The sequence below is a fragment of the Erythrolamprus reginae genome, chromosome 2, assembly GCF_031021105.1.
Source record: "Erythrolamprus reginae isolate rEryReg1 chromosome 2, rEryReg1.hap1, whole genome shotgun sequence".
NCBI classification, from domain to species: domain Eukaryota; kingdom Metazoa; phylum Chordata; class Lepidosauria; order Squamata; family Dipsadidae; genus Erythrolamprus; species Erythrolamprus reginae.
Window position 1 is genome coordinate 130,184,776 of NC_091951.1, and position 17,299 is coordinate 130,202,074.

The 17,299-nt window shown below is 37.6% G+C and overlaps 1 protein-coding gene across 3 annotated transcripts in view; it reads right to left on the bottom strand.

Annotated features, from left to right (window-relative positions):
* The window catches only part of TENM2 (teneurin transmembrane protein 2), a 1,054,259-nt gene that overhangs the window by 204,169 nt on the left and 832,791 nt on the right, over positions 1-17,299 (bottom strand). For all 3 annotated transcript variants that reach the window (XM_070739470.1, XM_070739471.1, XM_070739472.1), the window contains 2 exons: positions 10,201-10,396; positions 7,029-7,130 (listed from right to left, as the gene is read on the bottom strand). In XM_070739470.1, coding sequence (XP_070595571.1) covers positions 7,029-7,130; positions 10,201-10,396 — 298 coding nt within the window. The remainder of the gene's footprint in view (positions 1-7,028; positions 7,131-10,200; positions 10,397-17,299) is intronic.

The window sequence follows — 17,299 nt, forward strand, 5'->3', positions numbered from 1 at the left end:
CTCGTGGTACGAACCCGGGGTTCAGAAAAATTTTGCCTCTTCTTACGAACTTTTTTCGAGTTACGAACCGGCGTTCGGAGACTGCTGGGAAGCCGCGCGGCTGTTTTAAAAGGTAACAGCTGGGCGGCGGGGCTTCCCAGAAGCCTCCCGAACGCCGGTTCGTAACTCGAACAAAGTTCGTAAGAAGAGGCAAAATTTTGCTGAACCCCGGGTTCGGTTCGGGAGGTTGCTGGGAAGCCCCCCAGGCCGGCTGCGACCTTTTAAAACACCCACGCCGCTTCGCAGCTGTCTCCCGAAGCCGAACGCGGAAGTTCGGCTTTAGAGTTTGGCTTCAGGAGACAGCTGGGAAGCGGAACGGGTGTTTTAAAATGTCTCAGATGGCCTGGGGGGCTTGCCAGCACCCCCCCGAACCCCGAATCCGGGTTCGGGGGGTGCTGGGAAGCCCCCCAGGCCGGCTGTCACCTTTTAAAACAGCCGCGCGGCTTCCCAGCAGTCGCCGAAAGCCGTTTTTTTGCGGGGGGGTTTTTGGTTCCACGGATTAATTGACTTTACATTGTTTCCTATGGGAAACAATGTTTCGTCTTACGAACCATTCGTCTTACGAACCTCCTCCTTGCACCAATTAAGTTCGTATCATGAGGTATTACTGTATTTGTCAAGCAATTATAGGATGGTAATTTGTACAAATAAAACATTAGATAAGTAATGATAAAAACTAATGATAGAAGACAATAGAATAGTAGGACAGGGACGTTAGGCACAATGGTGCGCTTATGCATGCCCCTTACAGACCTCTTAGAAAAGGGGAGAGGTTAATTGTATATAATCTACAATTAAAAAAAGGAGATCCTTTTTTAACAAGCAACTAGTCCCATCTAACTGGGCAAAGGTCAAGAAGGAGGTATAAATTGCTACTGTTGCACACAAAGTTTAAATGTGTGTATGGGAATGGGAAGAAGGGCTCTACTTATTACTGGAAGGCAAATTCTCATGCTCCTATCTTTGAATTAAAGGACTATGAAGGAAGAAGTTAATTATTTTTCAAACCACTGGACTGACATGCAATAAATAGAAGTATGGACTGACATGCAATAAATATATTGTTAGTACTTTTCATGCTGACCCACTGAGAATCCCTCCTCAAGAGGATAATTAAATCTCCATCTCCAATAAGTCAGACCAGATCATCCCTTTAATAGGAATTAAACTGCTGGTGGTATGATATTGGATATATTTTCTCTAAGGAGAGAAACATCAGATAGTGTTTCCTAATCTCCTTTTTTCCTATTGTGATATTGCATTTTCTTAAGATTTGGACATCTAATCACAGTATGCAGCATAAAAGAGTTTAAAGTATAGCATATCCTTTCTTTGCTTAGACCTAAAAAGACAAATTCTTTGAAAGATGATGTTCTTTTAGCTCTTCAAGTTCTTTTGAAGAGGATTATCTGTCTAACTTGGTCTTTATTCTTACAGATACCAGGATATGTGCAATACATGAATAATCAGCCAAATAAAGCCAAATAGTATGACAACTAATAAGTCAATAAACAACACTGTCGTAATTGCCACTAGAGAGCAACACAGCCAATAGACTTACCTTAATTAAAGTATTTAGGCAAATAGAGAAAGTTTACCTAGTGTCAGAATCATTGCAAAATTAATACCAGCTTTACTTCGGAAAAAGACAATGATCCAGCTATGAGATTTTTTTTAAGAAAAGGTCTTTTACTTTATAAACTATTTTCCACAAGAAAGGTTATTTTTGTTTTTGATTCTGATTCAAGTCAGTCTTGACTCCAGGCAACTGCCTGGGCCAGTCCTTGCTATTTTCTTGGAAAGATTTCAGAAATTATTTGCCATTGCCTGCTTCCTAGGGCTGATAAAATGGTTGGCTCAAGGCCACCTAAATCAGAGCTAGAATTCTTAACCCTCAGTTTCTAGGCTGATGTCTTAACCATCACACCAAATAGGCTATCAATAAAAATGTGTGGAATTAAACCCCCACAAAGTTCTTAAAGTAAAATACAGACTTATTTCAAATAATTGGCTACTAAGATTGTTAAGGTTTATATGGGGGAAAGTAGGACATCCAAATGAATACAATATAGTTTAACCAACATAAATGACAAGCACTTTGTCACAAGCTGGTCCTGACAATCCAACTGGGACATTAGTATAATTTCCCAAACCAAAATTCTCCACCCGATCCTGAAATAGCTGTAGCTGGACCCAAGTGCCAAAGATTAACTAAGTAGATAGAAAACACAAGAACCAAAAAATCAAAACACTGGATGAAACCATTTAGGTCGCTGAATATAATATTATTTCTCAGTGTAAAGCTCAGTATAAAGCATCCAGGGAATGACTAGCCGCCACCTGAATACATCTAACGGAGGAGAAAGCCTCATGTCTTTAGGTAATTGGCGCATTGTAGAATCTCTCTAATTATCCAGGAGCTTTTTGTCTTATTATACAAATTCCTAAATAAATATTTAACACTGAATTGAGAGTTCTCTCATCTCTTATAATAATACTTCTGTACTTTTGCTATCCATCAATATATTTTGCAGAAAGATGTACTGTATATTCTCTTATATCCCTGATTTTTGGGAACAAAGGTTCAAAGTTCTCATCATACTAATGAGAGTTGGGCTAGAAATACAATATCTGAAAAGTTTACTCTCCTGTGCTATCAAGCTAACTAGGTGTTAGCAGGCAAGGCAGAGAATCATAGGACAAAAAACTCATCAGGTGTGTTAAATCCCTAATATTCAAAAACCATGTGGGGAAAGCAGCACACGCTGACTTAAGCACTAAAGTATGGATGCTTTAATTAATCCAGGGTGAATTTAATTGCTTTAGCTAAGTGGAAATTGGGTTAAAAATGATGCAGAGCGTGCTGGGGTGTCTTAAAAATCATGACATATGAGTTGGATGAATCGATAAATTAAAAGTGCACAGATGTTTTAATTAAACCCAAAGAAGTTAACAAAAATCACTAGAGACTTTTAAGCCTATGTTTAATTCAATTCATTTTAAATACCTGTAGAGATATGAGGATGCCTCCATTTTGAGCATTATAAAAATTCCCAATCAATAAGCGCTTAAGCTGCCCTGAATATTTTTTTTTAATGACAGAAGGTGATTCATTGCATATAAGACCTTCCAGTACAGATAGGACAAAAGCAAGTGATATGGAAGGCAAATTTGGATAAATCAGTTGCCTACAATGGTATCAACCCAGAAGAGAAGTAGTGATCTTGTGCAGAATATCATTACTTATATGTTGTGATTCCGTCTGAGGCTCCTCACGGAACGGCTGAACCTCTGCCGGCTCCCTGCTCAGAGGGGGAGGATGAGGAACAGGAGGAGGAGGAGGAGGCCCAGGCAGAAGGGGAGGAGGAATATCAGGCCGAGGGAAAGGGAGAACAGCCAGAGTCCCCCGGGGTGGAGTTCTCCCCAGCAAGCAGCCTGGAGTCCTTAGATGAAAATGCTCAAGCCATCATCGATCACAGGCAGAGAAAAGCAGAACAACGAAGGGGACAATTAGCCAGGTACTTCCAGTCCTAAATAGGTAACAGCTGGGTTTGGGTGTGGTTCTCCCCAGAAAGGCTGAAAAGGCAGACCCACCCTTCCTGTCTTGTGGAGTATTATCTTTGGGAGTCCTGGGACCTGGCTGTGATCTTTGGCGTCTCTGATTCTGACTTGTGGCCTTGAAGGCTGAAACCTTGGGGAAAAAGGCGTGGGGGCTTATTCTCTACAGTGGTGTGTGTGCCAGCAAGAAGTCTGCTGTATTGTCTGGCCGTCAGGACTTTGCTGTGAAGCCTCATAGCCTGCCTGTTGGGAAGAACAGGTTTTTCTCTGTGTTTATTTTTCAAACTATAAAGTGCTTTTGCTTTTACCAGCGTGTCTGGCTGCTTTTTCCAGTTGGTGTTGAAGTCTGGGGCCACCCAGACAGAACATTATATAATTAATTTCCAATATTCCTTAATGCTTATCAGTTTCTGTTTGGTTGGCTTTAATCAAAATGTTACAGAGTAGCCAGCATTTTCTTATGGATGAAGGTAGCAAGGTGACAGCATTTAAATTTAATTACTGTATGGCAGTTATTATTAAGTTATAAACTTAAGATACATGCTATCTGTTTCTTTTATAACTTGAATATCTGGTATTGAAGATATCATGAAATGTTAAGCAATGGGAAATGTAAACTTCAAGAACACAGTGGAGATGAAAGGATGTACTGTACTGTGCTTCTGTATTGTATAGACAGTGAAGGGCTACCAAACGTTTTACTACCACACTGTGGGTGTGGCTTATACAGGATCCCCTGCATTTTCTTTCAACATCTTTCAGTGCAAATTGGGTGCTCTGGAGTGGAGCTCCATTTTTGCTACACCACTGTGTTTCCCCCCCCCCCGACCGGGCAGTAGTCCATCCCTGTTGTTTTTCAATAAATCACAATTTAGAGGTGAGAGGCACTAGTTAAACCGAATGATGTGATTCTTCAGTCTGATTCTTTTATCTTTGTCTGTTTCCCCCATAACCCTAACCCCTGGCAGCCTTAGCTGCCTTAGCCTGACTCAGCAGTGTGGCACAAAATGGTTTCTTGGCTTACCTCATCTTTGGACAATGATGCAACAAGAAGCTCCTTTGTACTGTGCTGCTAGGCTATGCTGGGGTTTCCTGCAAAGCCTTTTGCATACAAAGCCCAGCCCCAACCTGACCCAGCAGCACAATGCAAAGAGGCATTTTTGTGGTACAAAAAGCTTCCTAAGGTACTTCAACAGCACAGTGAAAAGAGCCTTTTTTAATGGCACAAAGGGTTTCTGTGAAAGGGCATCTGCAAAGAGGTGGGCTTTACACTATGAAGGGTCACCTAGAGAGCTCTAACGGTGTAGCACAAAGAGTTTATATTGTGAAGAACCTTTTGTGAAGAAGTAGGCTTCGTACCTCAAGCGAATTCTTTTTGAAGTCCTTCACAGAAGTCCTTGGCAACATGAAATCCATCAGGATCCAGCAGTTCAGCCAGCCAAACCCCAGGTGCCACTCACAGTTGCCATTGCCACCCAGCACTGTGAGGCCCTGTGGTGTCCCAGTGCTGTGTGATCTGACCTTCACTGTCTTCTTTCTCCCTCTGCTAAGGTAACATGCCCACCCTGGCCCTTAATGAGGAAATCATGTGGGACATCTTTTCTAAATATTGAAAGAAAACCACAGCGTGTGGCCTTGGGAAGAAAGCCTCCCGTGGCCAACCACTGCCTCATAAAGCATCATGCCAGACATGTTTGATCAGCAGCAGGACGAAAAAGACAGTAAAGATAAGCTAGGGTACCAGGAGCTATGAAGTGCAGAGAGCTCAAAGGATATACAGTACTATAGGTAGGGGAAGTAAATGGGAGATGGGAGCTGTAACACTTCTGTAGTCATAAGTGCAAATGTCTATGGAGATTCTCAGTTATCCAGGTCATGGTTGTCCCAAAGGTGCTTTTTTCAAGGGGCAACTGGGATCTTTGAGCTGAATAAGCTTTGTTGTTGTTGTTGTTGTTGTTGTTGTTGTTGTTGTTATTATTATTATTATTATTATTATTATTGTTTATTAGATTTGTATGCCGCCCCTCTAAGTAGACTCGGGGCGGCTCACAACAGTGATAAAAACAATACATGGTAACAAATCTAATAATTAAAATCTAAAATAACAGTTTTACATTAAAAAGTCTTTTAAAAAAAACCCCAATAGATAAAATACATACACACAGTCATATCATGCAGAAAGTTACATAGGCAAGGGGGGGGATGTCTCAGTTTCCCCAAGCCTGATGACAGAGGTGGGTGTTAAGGAGTTTATGAAAGGCAAGGAGGGTGGGGGCAGTCCTAATCTCTGGGGGGAGTTGATTCCAGAGGGTTGGAGCCGCCATAGAGAAGGCTCTTCCCCTGGGTCCCGCCAGACGGCATTGTTTAGTTGACAGGACCCAGAGAAGACCAACTCTGTGGGACCTAACCGGCCACTGGGATTCGTGCGGCAGAAGGCGGTCTCGCAGATATCCTTTCTTGGATGAGAAGCAAAATGTCTTCAAAGAAAAACCAGAAAGCCCAGTTGCCTCTTGAAAAAAGCACCTATGGAAAACGTAAATTGTGGCCAAGTGCCTAAATTTTGAACATGAGGGTGCTGCAGTGGTCCTAACTTTGAACTTGCTTGTTCAAAACTGACATGACTTTGGTCACTGAACAAACAGGTGTAAGTCAAGTATGATAGAACTTTCTCTAGATGTTATTACAGTGCATTCAATGAAATGAAGATGGTGACAGGAGAAACATCTTTACTGTACTTTGTGTTTGCTTGGTTTAGAAGTAGCAAATTCCATATGCAACGAAGAAAGATTTCTGCGAGTGCCACAGCAATGTTCCTGATGAAAGGGATGGTATTTAAAGTGGAGATCAGTCGTTGGATCTTAGATCCTGGTTGGAGAAATCTCTCCTGAAACACCATGTCCATACCTGGCAGCTGTTCCTTATGAGCAAACTGCAAGAATTGAAACTTTGCAGGTGGTTTATGAGCAAATGAGAAATAAGGGATATAATCTAAGCTCACAGTCGTAATACAGCCTTTTATGGACCAAAAGCTCCAGCAAGCCTCATTCCTTAATCAACTTTGTGGTTACTTTTTACTGCTTTGTACATATCAAGGCCCTTTGGAACTGCCAGTTTTTATTGCATCCATTAAGCAACTCTCACTTCTTCAAGAAAGAAGTTTTAAATATGATTTTAAGGACTTGGAAGAATATTTCTGAAATAAACAGCAAAAGGGTGTCTAGAGTGTTTATTCTGGAAAGTTAAAAACTGACTAAGGATCCAGATAGATTTGGAATAAAAAAATAAAATTAATTATTTAAAAATCCTTCCCATGGGAAATGTATATATATGTTCTTTGAAAAAAAACACATAATTGTTATGAAAAGTTATTTTCCTATGATTTAGAATAAACTATAGAGTATGTAGCATGTAAAAAGCAAGTTAATCACTACCTTTTGCACAGTCTGCTCCATGGTAGCCAGGAAAACAATGACAGATTCCGGATACGCATTCACCATTCCCATGACAATTGCGTGGACAGTCCTGTACAGAATCTGAAAGACAGAAATCACTGATTTGTCAGTTGTTTCTCCAGGTTAACACGGCTTTTGATCTTCATGCCTTTAATAAAATTTCAACATCTGAAATTCACTTCACAATAATTAGAAATAGCCTGAACAAAAAAGAAAACATTAACACTTCTTAACAGTACATTTTCTAAATATTACTAAAGACTCTGTCTGTTTTTCTTTTTAGTCCAGTAACTATTTTCTCTCTGTGGGGGAAAAAAAAAAGAATTTACTGCACTTGAAGGCATTTAGCAGCCCTATTTTCCATTTGAGGAAATGCAGAGGCAGAGAGGTCTCCTCGGTTATATAATGAGTCCAAATCGCACATTCACAGCTAGGGGCCTCTTGTACTAATGATTAAAATGAGGCATTGTATTTTGGTAAGCGGCTGCAATTGTGTATTATGACTCAGAGGGAGTCTCTTATATATGGTGTGATTTCTTTTTATATTCCTTGTAGCTTTTCCATGTAGTAATTATTATAGTTGGACAATAATTCTATGGACAAAACATGTTAAAATGGCAGCTTTTAACCATGTTTTCCATAATCTTTGGATTGGAAACAACCACAATACTGCAGCATCCGTCTGTTATTAATACTTTTGCTTTTATTTTGTCTGCGGATCTTCAGCAATATATGTGTGGCAAAGAAAATCAATATGCTGAGAAAAGCCAGAGAGCTATAGTAAATGTCTCTCTATAAACTTTAACATCCTTTAACACCTGAAAAGGAACAGAAATATGTTGGAGTGGTAATGCTTCCTCTTATGCATAGCTGGTACATCAAATCATATATTTCAGACATAATGGAAAGGTCCAATGATTTCTTTCCAAGGAAACAAAGCTCTGTTTCATTATTCAAAAATAACTTTTGTGGTTTAATGTTTTTCAAACAGTTTATCTGCAACAAATTGTACAATTAGACTTCCAAGGACACAAAAGTTCTCATAAGCTAATGAAGCCATTCTATAAGAATACCAGTTAACTATTGTACTGAAAATAATTTTTGTGTCCTTTTTCCCTCCTAACTTGCTGTTATAAACTTGAGACCATGTTCTTTTAGGAGGGAATAATAACAATAACATCAACAGCAACAATAACAATATCATCACCATCATCAAAATATTTATACTGAAAATTATATATTTTAAGAAAGTATATCTGTATGTATCTATAAACAAACAATCATTGGTATAAAAGGAAAAGTAGAAGAAAAAGAAAATCAGAGATTTTGTTTAGAATGACTCACAATAATTATCAGAATTTTTATATTAATAATAAATTATTATTAAAGGAAAAATGATAATAGAAGGAAAAACTTTTAAATTTAGTTAATTTATAAAACATTTTCTAGTTCTTGCAGATATAGAACAGTATTTCTGTATTTTTGGATGTATTTAGCTGAAGAATAACATCTTCTGACATTTGTTCTTTTATTTAATATTGCTATATATGGCTTGATGGTGAAAGTAATGGATATGTGTCAAAGAACCTCTAAACTGAATAAAATACTGTACTTTTCTTCCTTTTCAGGCAATTACTATCATCAAGAAGTCTACCTAACTATTATACCTATTTCTTTGGACTTGCTCATAAACTGTGACTCTATTCCTGGCAACACTATCGAATATAGCTCCATGGAAGGAAATGTTGCAATTTTAAAATTTTGCATTTCTAGCAGATTGCTGATTCTCTGAATATATGAAAATATTGCAACAAGGGCTGGATTGTATATATTTCAACATGTATGAATTACATGGGTATAGAATTCTTATACTATTCTATCTCTTGAATATTCTAACTCAAGGTGGTTTACTGTTAGATAGTGTGAATGGAAGAGGCAGACAGAAGTGGCTTCAAACAACAGGCTCTTTATTTGGCAACTATTTACAACCCAGCAAAGACTCTTTCTGACAGCCAGCCCTTTTATTCAGACAGTCTAGCCAATCAGCAGTCAGCATTTTCCCTCCACAATGTAGGACCTGACTAAAGCCTATGTGCTGAGAACGTAACATTTATACTAATGAAATATTTCAAAAACAAGCAAACAAACAAAAAACCCAACCCAGCCAAAAAACAAAACTCTGTGAATTGCTAGCAACATACCTATTTTAGTTTATTATTGTATTGTATTGTATTGTATCGTATTGTCTCATATCGTATTATATTGTTTATTTTTTATTTTTATACTGTCTTTCATTATTTTTTTAAAATAAATAATACTAGTATGAAATAATAGTTATTGTTCCCCTTTCCTTCTATTTTCCCCACAACAACTCTCTGCTGTTGGTTGGGTTGAGAGAATATGACCAGCCCAAACTCACCAAGCCTGGTTTTATGCTTAAGGTATGGAAATGAATTCACAATCTCCCAGTTTCTAGCTTGATGCCTTAATCACTAGACCAAGCTGCTCAGTGCTATAAAAGATTAAAATGGAATTGGTTAATGATATAACTAAGCAATGTCGCCTGGAGGGACCCAGGGGAAGAGCCTTCTCTGTGGTGGCCCCGGCCCTCTGGAACCAACTCCCCCCAGAGATTAGAACTGCCCCCACCCTCCTTGCCTTTCGTAAACAACTTAAAACCCACCTCTGCCGCCAGGCATGGGGGAATTGAGATTCTCTTTCCCCCTAGGCCTTTACAATTCTATGCATGGTATGTATGTATGTATGTATGTATGTATGTATGTTTGGTTTTTATATTAATGGATTTTTAATCATTTCTAATACCAAATTACTATTGTACACTGTTTTATTGTCGCTGTTAACCGCCCCGAGTCTCCGGAGAGGGGCGGCATACAAATCCAATCAATCAATCAATCAATAAATAAAAATATTCTTCTAGATATTACAAGTATTAAAGAGTTTAAATGCTGAGGGAGAACATATATAATATCACACCATAGTTCCCCGAGTTTATCAGAGGTGAAGTCCAGCTAGAGGTTAGCAAAATCACTACGTCTGTTTGAAACGAATAAGATATGTTTGAATGGTAGCCCATGTAATTTAATCATATTTTACAGCCATAGCCAAGAATGCACAGCCATGGCATACTTACCCAATATAACAGTACTGAAAGAAACCACTTCTTTATCTTTGCCGTCATTGTAAAAAGCAAGGTGCCACAGACCCACATCCAAGTACTGAACAAATACAGCTTCATTCTGAACTAGCGTCTGGATACTTCGACGTTCACGAGGAGACTCCACAACACTCCATTTCTCTTTTCCATCTAAACGTTCCATAAAATCATACTACAGGAGAGAAGAAAAGGGAAAAAAATGCACCTGCTATACTTATATTGCATGAAATATGACACAAATATATTAGAATGCTTATTTGCAGTGGAAAAATATGATGCTTAATACTTTTTTTCTTTTTTCTTTTGTTAGGGCAGGAGGCATTAATGAAGCACTTGAAGGTTCAAACCCAGTAACTTGGTCTCTATCCCTCTCCTACTCATATTGCCCAGAGATCTTACACTAATTGTACAGAGTACCAAATAACAAAATGGAAGGGAACTTGAAATTCTTCTAGTCCAATCCTCTGCCCAACCAGGAGACTCTATACCATTTCAGACAAATGGCTATCCAATCTCTTCTTAAAAACTTCAGTGATGGAGCACCCACAACTTCTTGTGGCAAGCTGTTCCACTGATTAATTGGTTTTACTGTCAGGAAATTTCTCTTTAATTCTAGGTTGGATCTCTCTTTGATAAGCATCCATTACTTCTTTCCCTCCCTCAAAGTAGGTCAATCCCTTCTTCTTTCTGGCAGCACCTCAAAGATTGAAAGGCTGCTAGGTCTTCTCTTTGTTAGGACTATTCAGTTCTCTCAATCAAAATAGAGCAAAGGAACTATATCCCTCCATCAGTAAAGGCAAGCAGGTAGACATATCTGTCCAAAACAAACCTGATGCAACAACTGGTTATAGAAATTCAGATTATATGTCCAGTCACTGATTGATGCTGTTCAATACATGTAAAAATAAACTTAATAAAAGAGCAACAGGAATTATTGCATTAACAAAGCACAGCCTGTTTTCTAAAGAGCAAGTATCTCTTACTTTTACAACATTTAGTTTCATATAGTTTCTTAACTATACCTGATTATTAAATATATAGTGCTTAATTTTAGGCCTAAATCTAAAGTTTCCATACTGGTTCATAAAATTAGTATAATGTACTTAAATAGCCAATTGTGTCAAGAATAAAAATCAAGTAGGAATCTTCTGGAAGAAAAACAATTCCCAGCATTCCAACCAATTCAGTCCAAATGAAAGATTTGCGTATGTACATTCACACTTAAAAATGACAGGTTTTTCTGCCATCTGGCCAGTAATTATTTTTCCAAGTTATCTATCCCATTAATCTAAAAAACAATTTTAAATGCAGATGTCTTGCATTCGGCATACTCAGTTAAAAAACCTGCAAGCAGAAAAATGCAGAAAAATGCATTCCAGTCTAGGTAGCAAAGCATTTTTATGGGAAGTAAATATAGTTCAATATAGCATCACACACCCTTTCTCTACTGCATTGAAAATGGGAACTGCCTACATCACATCTGTCTATTTCTTCTCTGTGTATTGATTTTTGCAAATAGAGTAATAGAGTTTACTACTTGACATACAATCAACACATTCATAAATATATGTTATTCATAAAAAGCACGCAAACTTTCTCATTGTAACAAGGCTACAAGGAAAGGAAGGAGTTAAAGACATAGACATATACTTTTGCAATATTTCTTGATTGGGATAACATATTTGGAAGGCTCTTGTTCCCCTGCCTTTCAGAGTTTATTGCTCTTTAGGTGGTTTCTGTATTGAGGGTCAACATGAAAAATGTGTCAAAGAAGATGCAGTAAGCTTTCAGTTCATTGCACTTTCAACTATACTACTGCTAAAAAGACAACACATTAGAGCTGACTTATTGAAAAAAAGCTGCTTAATTTATATGTGTGTAGAACCGCAGGAACAAGAAAACTGCTGAAAAAATGCCCTGTGCACTTTTTTTTATACTTTTCACACTGAGATGTCTAGTCCACAGCTTTTATTTCCTTCCCATTATTCCCAACAGCCAGTAGACAAATGGATGAATAGTCACATGGATAGTGGTTGGCTTACATGGAAGATAAACAATCTCCCAATCTCAAATGATTCCAAACCAGTGAATGCAGGGAAAAATTTGAAAAATTTGAAATAGGTATACATTAGGAAAAACACACACACAGACACACACATCAAAATAAATATGAATTTCAGACTTAACTGTTTCTTGACTCAATTGTTGTAGCAAATGTACCAGGCCCTACTTTTACTTTATTTGTCATACTTTGTTTTGATTATGCTTAATACCTCATAAAGGTTGGAGTTTATAACAAGTTGGATAATTGCTTTGCTTCTGAATAGATATCAGCCTACTACCAGTTATCCTATTACTTATCCTATTACTTGCCCCAGTTCCTGTCCACCTGGTAGTTTGAAGCATGCAAATACAAATAGATTAATAGGTATCACTTTGGTGAGATAGTAACAGCATTCTATTCCCCTTGACGTATAGCCGTGTTGGCAATATAACCATGGAAATTGTCTTTGAACAACATTGATTCCCTTGGCCAAAAACAGGAGATGAGTACCATGTCCTAGACCTGGACAAGACTGACAGGGAAACTTTTAACTTTATATATTTGTTAAGCAGTTTAGCATAAAAACTGCTTTGGTTTATTACTAGACATAAACATAGGAAACAAATCATTGTATAGGCTAACCCAGAATCATAGGTGGGTTTCTCCCAGTTTGGACTGTTTGCTGGAACTGGTAGCAAACCATTGGTAAGATCATGATGCTATCATCAAACCTTTTTTTCAGTGCCGGTCCATGGATGCTGCCATATTTTTTAAAAATTCAATTTTTTGGAATTTTTTCCCCCCAGCACTATGCATGCATCACCATTTTGTTTTCAGCTTTTTTTTAAAAAAAAGGGGGGGGTTGCACTGAGCATGTGCCTACGCACAAAGCGTGTATACATCCACGAGGAGCAGCCACACGGTATGGGAGGAAGTGAACCAGCAGCTAGATAAGGTGGAACCCATTTCTACCCAGAATGGTTAATCCTCAATGACAGTGTGTTTTTGTTTTTTTTAAATGTCTATGCTCTATATATGAACCGTAGATTAAAATTAAATGCCCTCTAAGTAAACTCCAAACTCTCTTTCTACCTTATGTGCTTTTTTGTATTTCTTCATCAAATATTATACTATTGAGTGCACTAGTTTATTGAACATGGAAAAAAAAATTGCAATGTATTCAATATAAGTGAAAATATTTTGAACTTTCAGTTGCTTTATTTATTATAGAGGAGGAGAATAACAACATCAAAAAGTGGGATGAGCTGAATTTTTTATCCCTCGAATTGATGTATAAACTTTTGCTAATGAATTCAATAAAAAAGTGCTTTGTCTTTGTTGTTAAAGTAAACCAGCTACTGACAGAATTCAAGGTCTGATTTTACTTTACCACCTGTCTGGCTGGCTCATTACTTTACATTTATCTGTTCTATTCTATTGAACGTCTGATAAAATGCATTTTATAATGAACTGTTTTTACAAAATGTTCTTGGTGAAAATGTCACTTCCCCCCTAAAGCCAGGCATGAATGGATAAAAGTGAGAGATGTGGACCACACAGTGAACGACTGTAACTTCATCTCTGAAATCAGAAGCAAGCTGTATGCTCTGTTGACATGGAGAATAGATCTTTGAATATATTGCTAATCAGTTCTTACATCTTAAATTCAAAAAGAAAGTTTATTTCAAATCTGACTTTGGAAGGGTGGCTTTGTTTTCTTTTTATTCTATTTCCTACAACTCCTCAGTAAAAGTGTATCTGTAGTCAAAATTCACATGCTGGAACAAAAAAGATAAAATCATATATGATGTTACAAAACGATGAAATTAAGAGTTAGAAACTGAATGAAACTGATCAAGTTTCTTCTGTTATTTTGAAAGGACTTTAATAAAAAGCTCTGCCTACCTGCCTGCCTGCCTCTCTCTCTCTCTCTCCATCCATCCACGGTATCTATCTTCACCATTGCCATCACCATCTATCATCTATCTATACTCTCAAGATTTTAACTGGTATTTTCTTTCCAACCAAACAAAATCCCAAGTTTACTCCAAATTCAACATCATGTTAATGTCTTTAACGGGGTTACTGAGTTGTTAAGCCTTAAGAGGTTTTTTTAAAAGAGTTTTTGTCGTCTTTAGATTTCCTTTCATCTAAGGAGCCAGGGTTTAGATAAGGTATTATAATCTTTTCCAGAGGACATACATATATCTAGTTAAATTTTCCACTTGCTTTTATTTGATTAGAAATTTTTAACATCCCTGAGATATGCACCAAGACAAATTCCTTGTATATCTAATCACACTTGGGCAGTAAAATTCTATTCTATTCTATTCTATTCTATTCATATTAAAAATGTAAGTTCTCTTTATTTTACACCTTTGACTTGTTCCTAAAATGTGTTCATTGGTGGTGGAGGGAAAACAATAAGATGGAAAAGGAGATGGAGAGAGTAATCAGTAACTACTCCTACTCCTGAGTCCTATGGCATTGGTTGGCATATAACTCAAATAAATTAAATGAAATCAAATTAATTATGACTGTTTATATCTAGAACCCTTCATGAGCAGCTGCTCTTACCACAGAAGAAAGCACAATAAAACCTAGAGTTCTCAGACTCTCAAGCTGAAGCTGTGTTGTTGTTGTTGTTGTTGTTATTATTATTATTATCATTACTATTATTATTATTATTATTATTATTATTATTATTATTAATTAGATTTGTATGCCGCCCCTCTCTGAAGACTCAGAGCGGCTCACAACAAGAATACAAAATACAAATCCAATGATTTTAAAAAGCAAAATAGTCAAAAACCCTTGATTTAAAAACACTCATACAACCCAAACAAACCATACATAAAACGGAGCGGCCGAGGGGAATCAATTTCCCCATGCCTGACGGCAAAGGTGGGTTTTTAGGAGTTTGCAAAAGGCAAGGAGGGTGGGGACAGTCCTAATCTCTGGGGGGAGTTGATTCCAGAGGGTCAGGGCCACCACAGAGAAGGCTCTTCCCCTGGATCCTGCCAGACAGCATTGTTTTGTCGACGGGACCTGGAGAAGGACAACTTTGTGGGACCTAATCGGTCGCTGGGATTCGTGCGGCAGAAGGCAGTCCTGAAGATATTCTGGTCCGATGCCATGAAAGACTTTATAGGTCATAACCAACACTTTGAATTGTGACCAGAAACTGTTCGGCAACCAATGCAGACTGCGGAGTGTTGATGTGACATGGGCATATCTGGGAAAGCCCATGATTGCTCTCGCAGCTGCATTCTGCAAAATCTGAAGTTTCTAAACACTCTTCAAAGGTAGCCCCATATAGAGAGCGTTACAGTACTCAAACCTCGAGGTGATGAGGGCATGAGTGACTGTGAGCACTGTTTCCCGGTCCAAGTAGGGCCGCAATTGGTGCACCAGGTGAACCTGGGCAAACGCCCTGTATGGCCCATGTTTCTATTAAGGGGTGAGTAATTTATGTATAAATTATTGGGGTTTGCATTTTCTATGTTCATGTCTTCTTCTTATATCACACTTAATAGGCTGTACTGCTATTTAATTTCTTGGAAATTTGTGGAATTGGTGTCAAACAGTAAGTTATAAATATGTGGAATGCAATGCAGCATTTTAAAATTATTCAGATTACTAACAGGCATCTCAAACTTTTGAAGATGCAGTGAAATATATTTTACTTTGAAGTACTGCAAGTACTAGGTAAACTTTTAAACTTTTAAAATGAGAGGACAGATAAAATAGCGTGCCTCCAGAAGTTGTGAATACCCTGGAAGTTTTTAAGCATTTTTAAGTTTTTAAGTTTTAACTATTTCTGTCTGAAATAGTATAGGGTTTCCTGGCTAAGCAGGGGGTTGGACTAGAAGACCTCCAAGGTCCCTTCCAACTCTGTTGTTGTTGTTGTTGTTTGTTGTTGCTTTATTTAAAGGTATGTCACATGATTAAAGAATAGTTATAATTCTTGTTTTTGTTTATCACCTCTGACCATATCCTATTTTCTCTTTTGACAATACTCTTAATTCTTCTATTATGCAAAGATTAATAGGAAAATAGTCTTTATTTATTTTCTCTAATGACAAACATACTGTTTTAACTTTATAAATTTACTCTGCTGTTGATGGAGGACAAGTTTAGTTCACCCATTTCCAGATATGTGTTATACTACATCGTTGAAAAGTAGGAATTTTACAGTGTATAGTACAGTATTTTTTGGAGTTACAAGGTTAACTAGTTAAATCAAAATGACAATATGAAATTTCTTTTTACTTCTTGCATATGTTCCCATATGGGAACATGTTACACTTTTAAGGGAGCATATTCCTGTAAACAATATAAATATCTGCCAAGTAATTTTAAATAAGTCATGATTTTATTCATAAATATCTGAAGGTTATATACTGAAGTGCCCATCCACCAGTCATTTCACACTTAACATGACAACCTATACAAGTTTACTTTTAATACTTGTTTTGCATTATGAAAGTTGAAACTTTGCCATATGATAAGAGATTGTGGAGAGGGGCAGCATATAAATCCAATTAATAAATAATAAATAAATTGCATTGATAATGTCAATGAAACTGAGTGTAACTTAGGGTTAAATTAACATACTAAAATCTAAACACTTTTATGGCAAATGAACACTTTGGGTTCACCATTTTCCCCTTAGCCTTTACTCGTAATTAGGATAATAGAAAGAGTAACTTACTTTGTCAAAGATGTACTCTACAATAGTTCCACCCCCTTGAGTCTAATATTACATAGGAAAGGTGGATTAATGATATTATATTGACTAGGCGCTACTACTGTATTTTTTTGGAGTATAAGACAGAACTTTTTTACCCCCCCAAAAGAAGGTGACAACTTGGGTGCATCTTATACACCAAATGTAGCTCCACCCAGTCACCTCTACCCTTTGGTCCCTGCCTCCAAGCAATTTACCTCCATGCAGCAAACAGCACAGAGCCCGATTAGCACAAGCAACTGATTATCAGCCACCTGACCCACAGCTGATTCAGGAAGCTG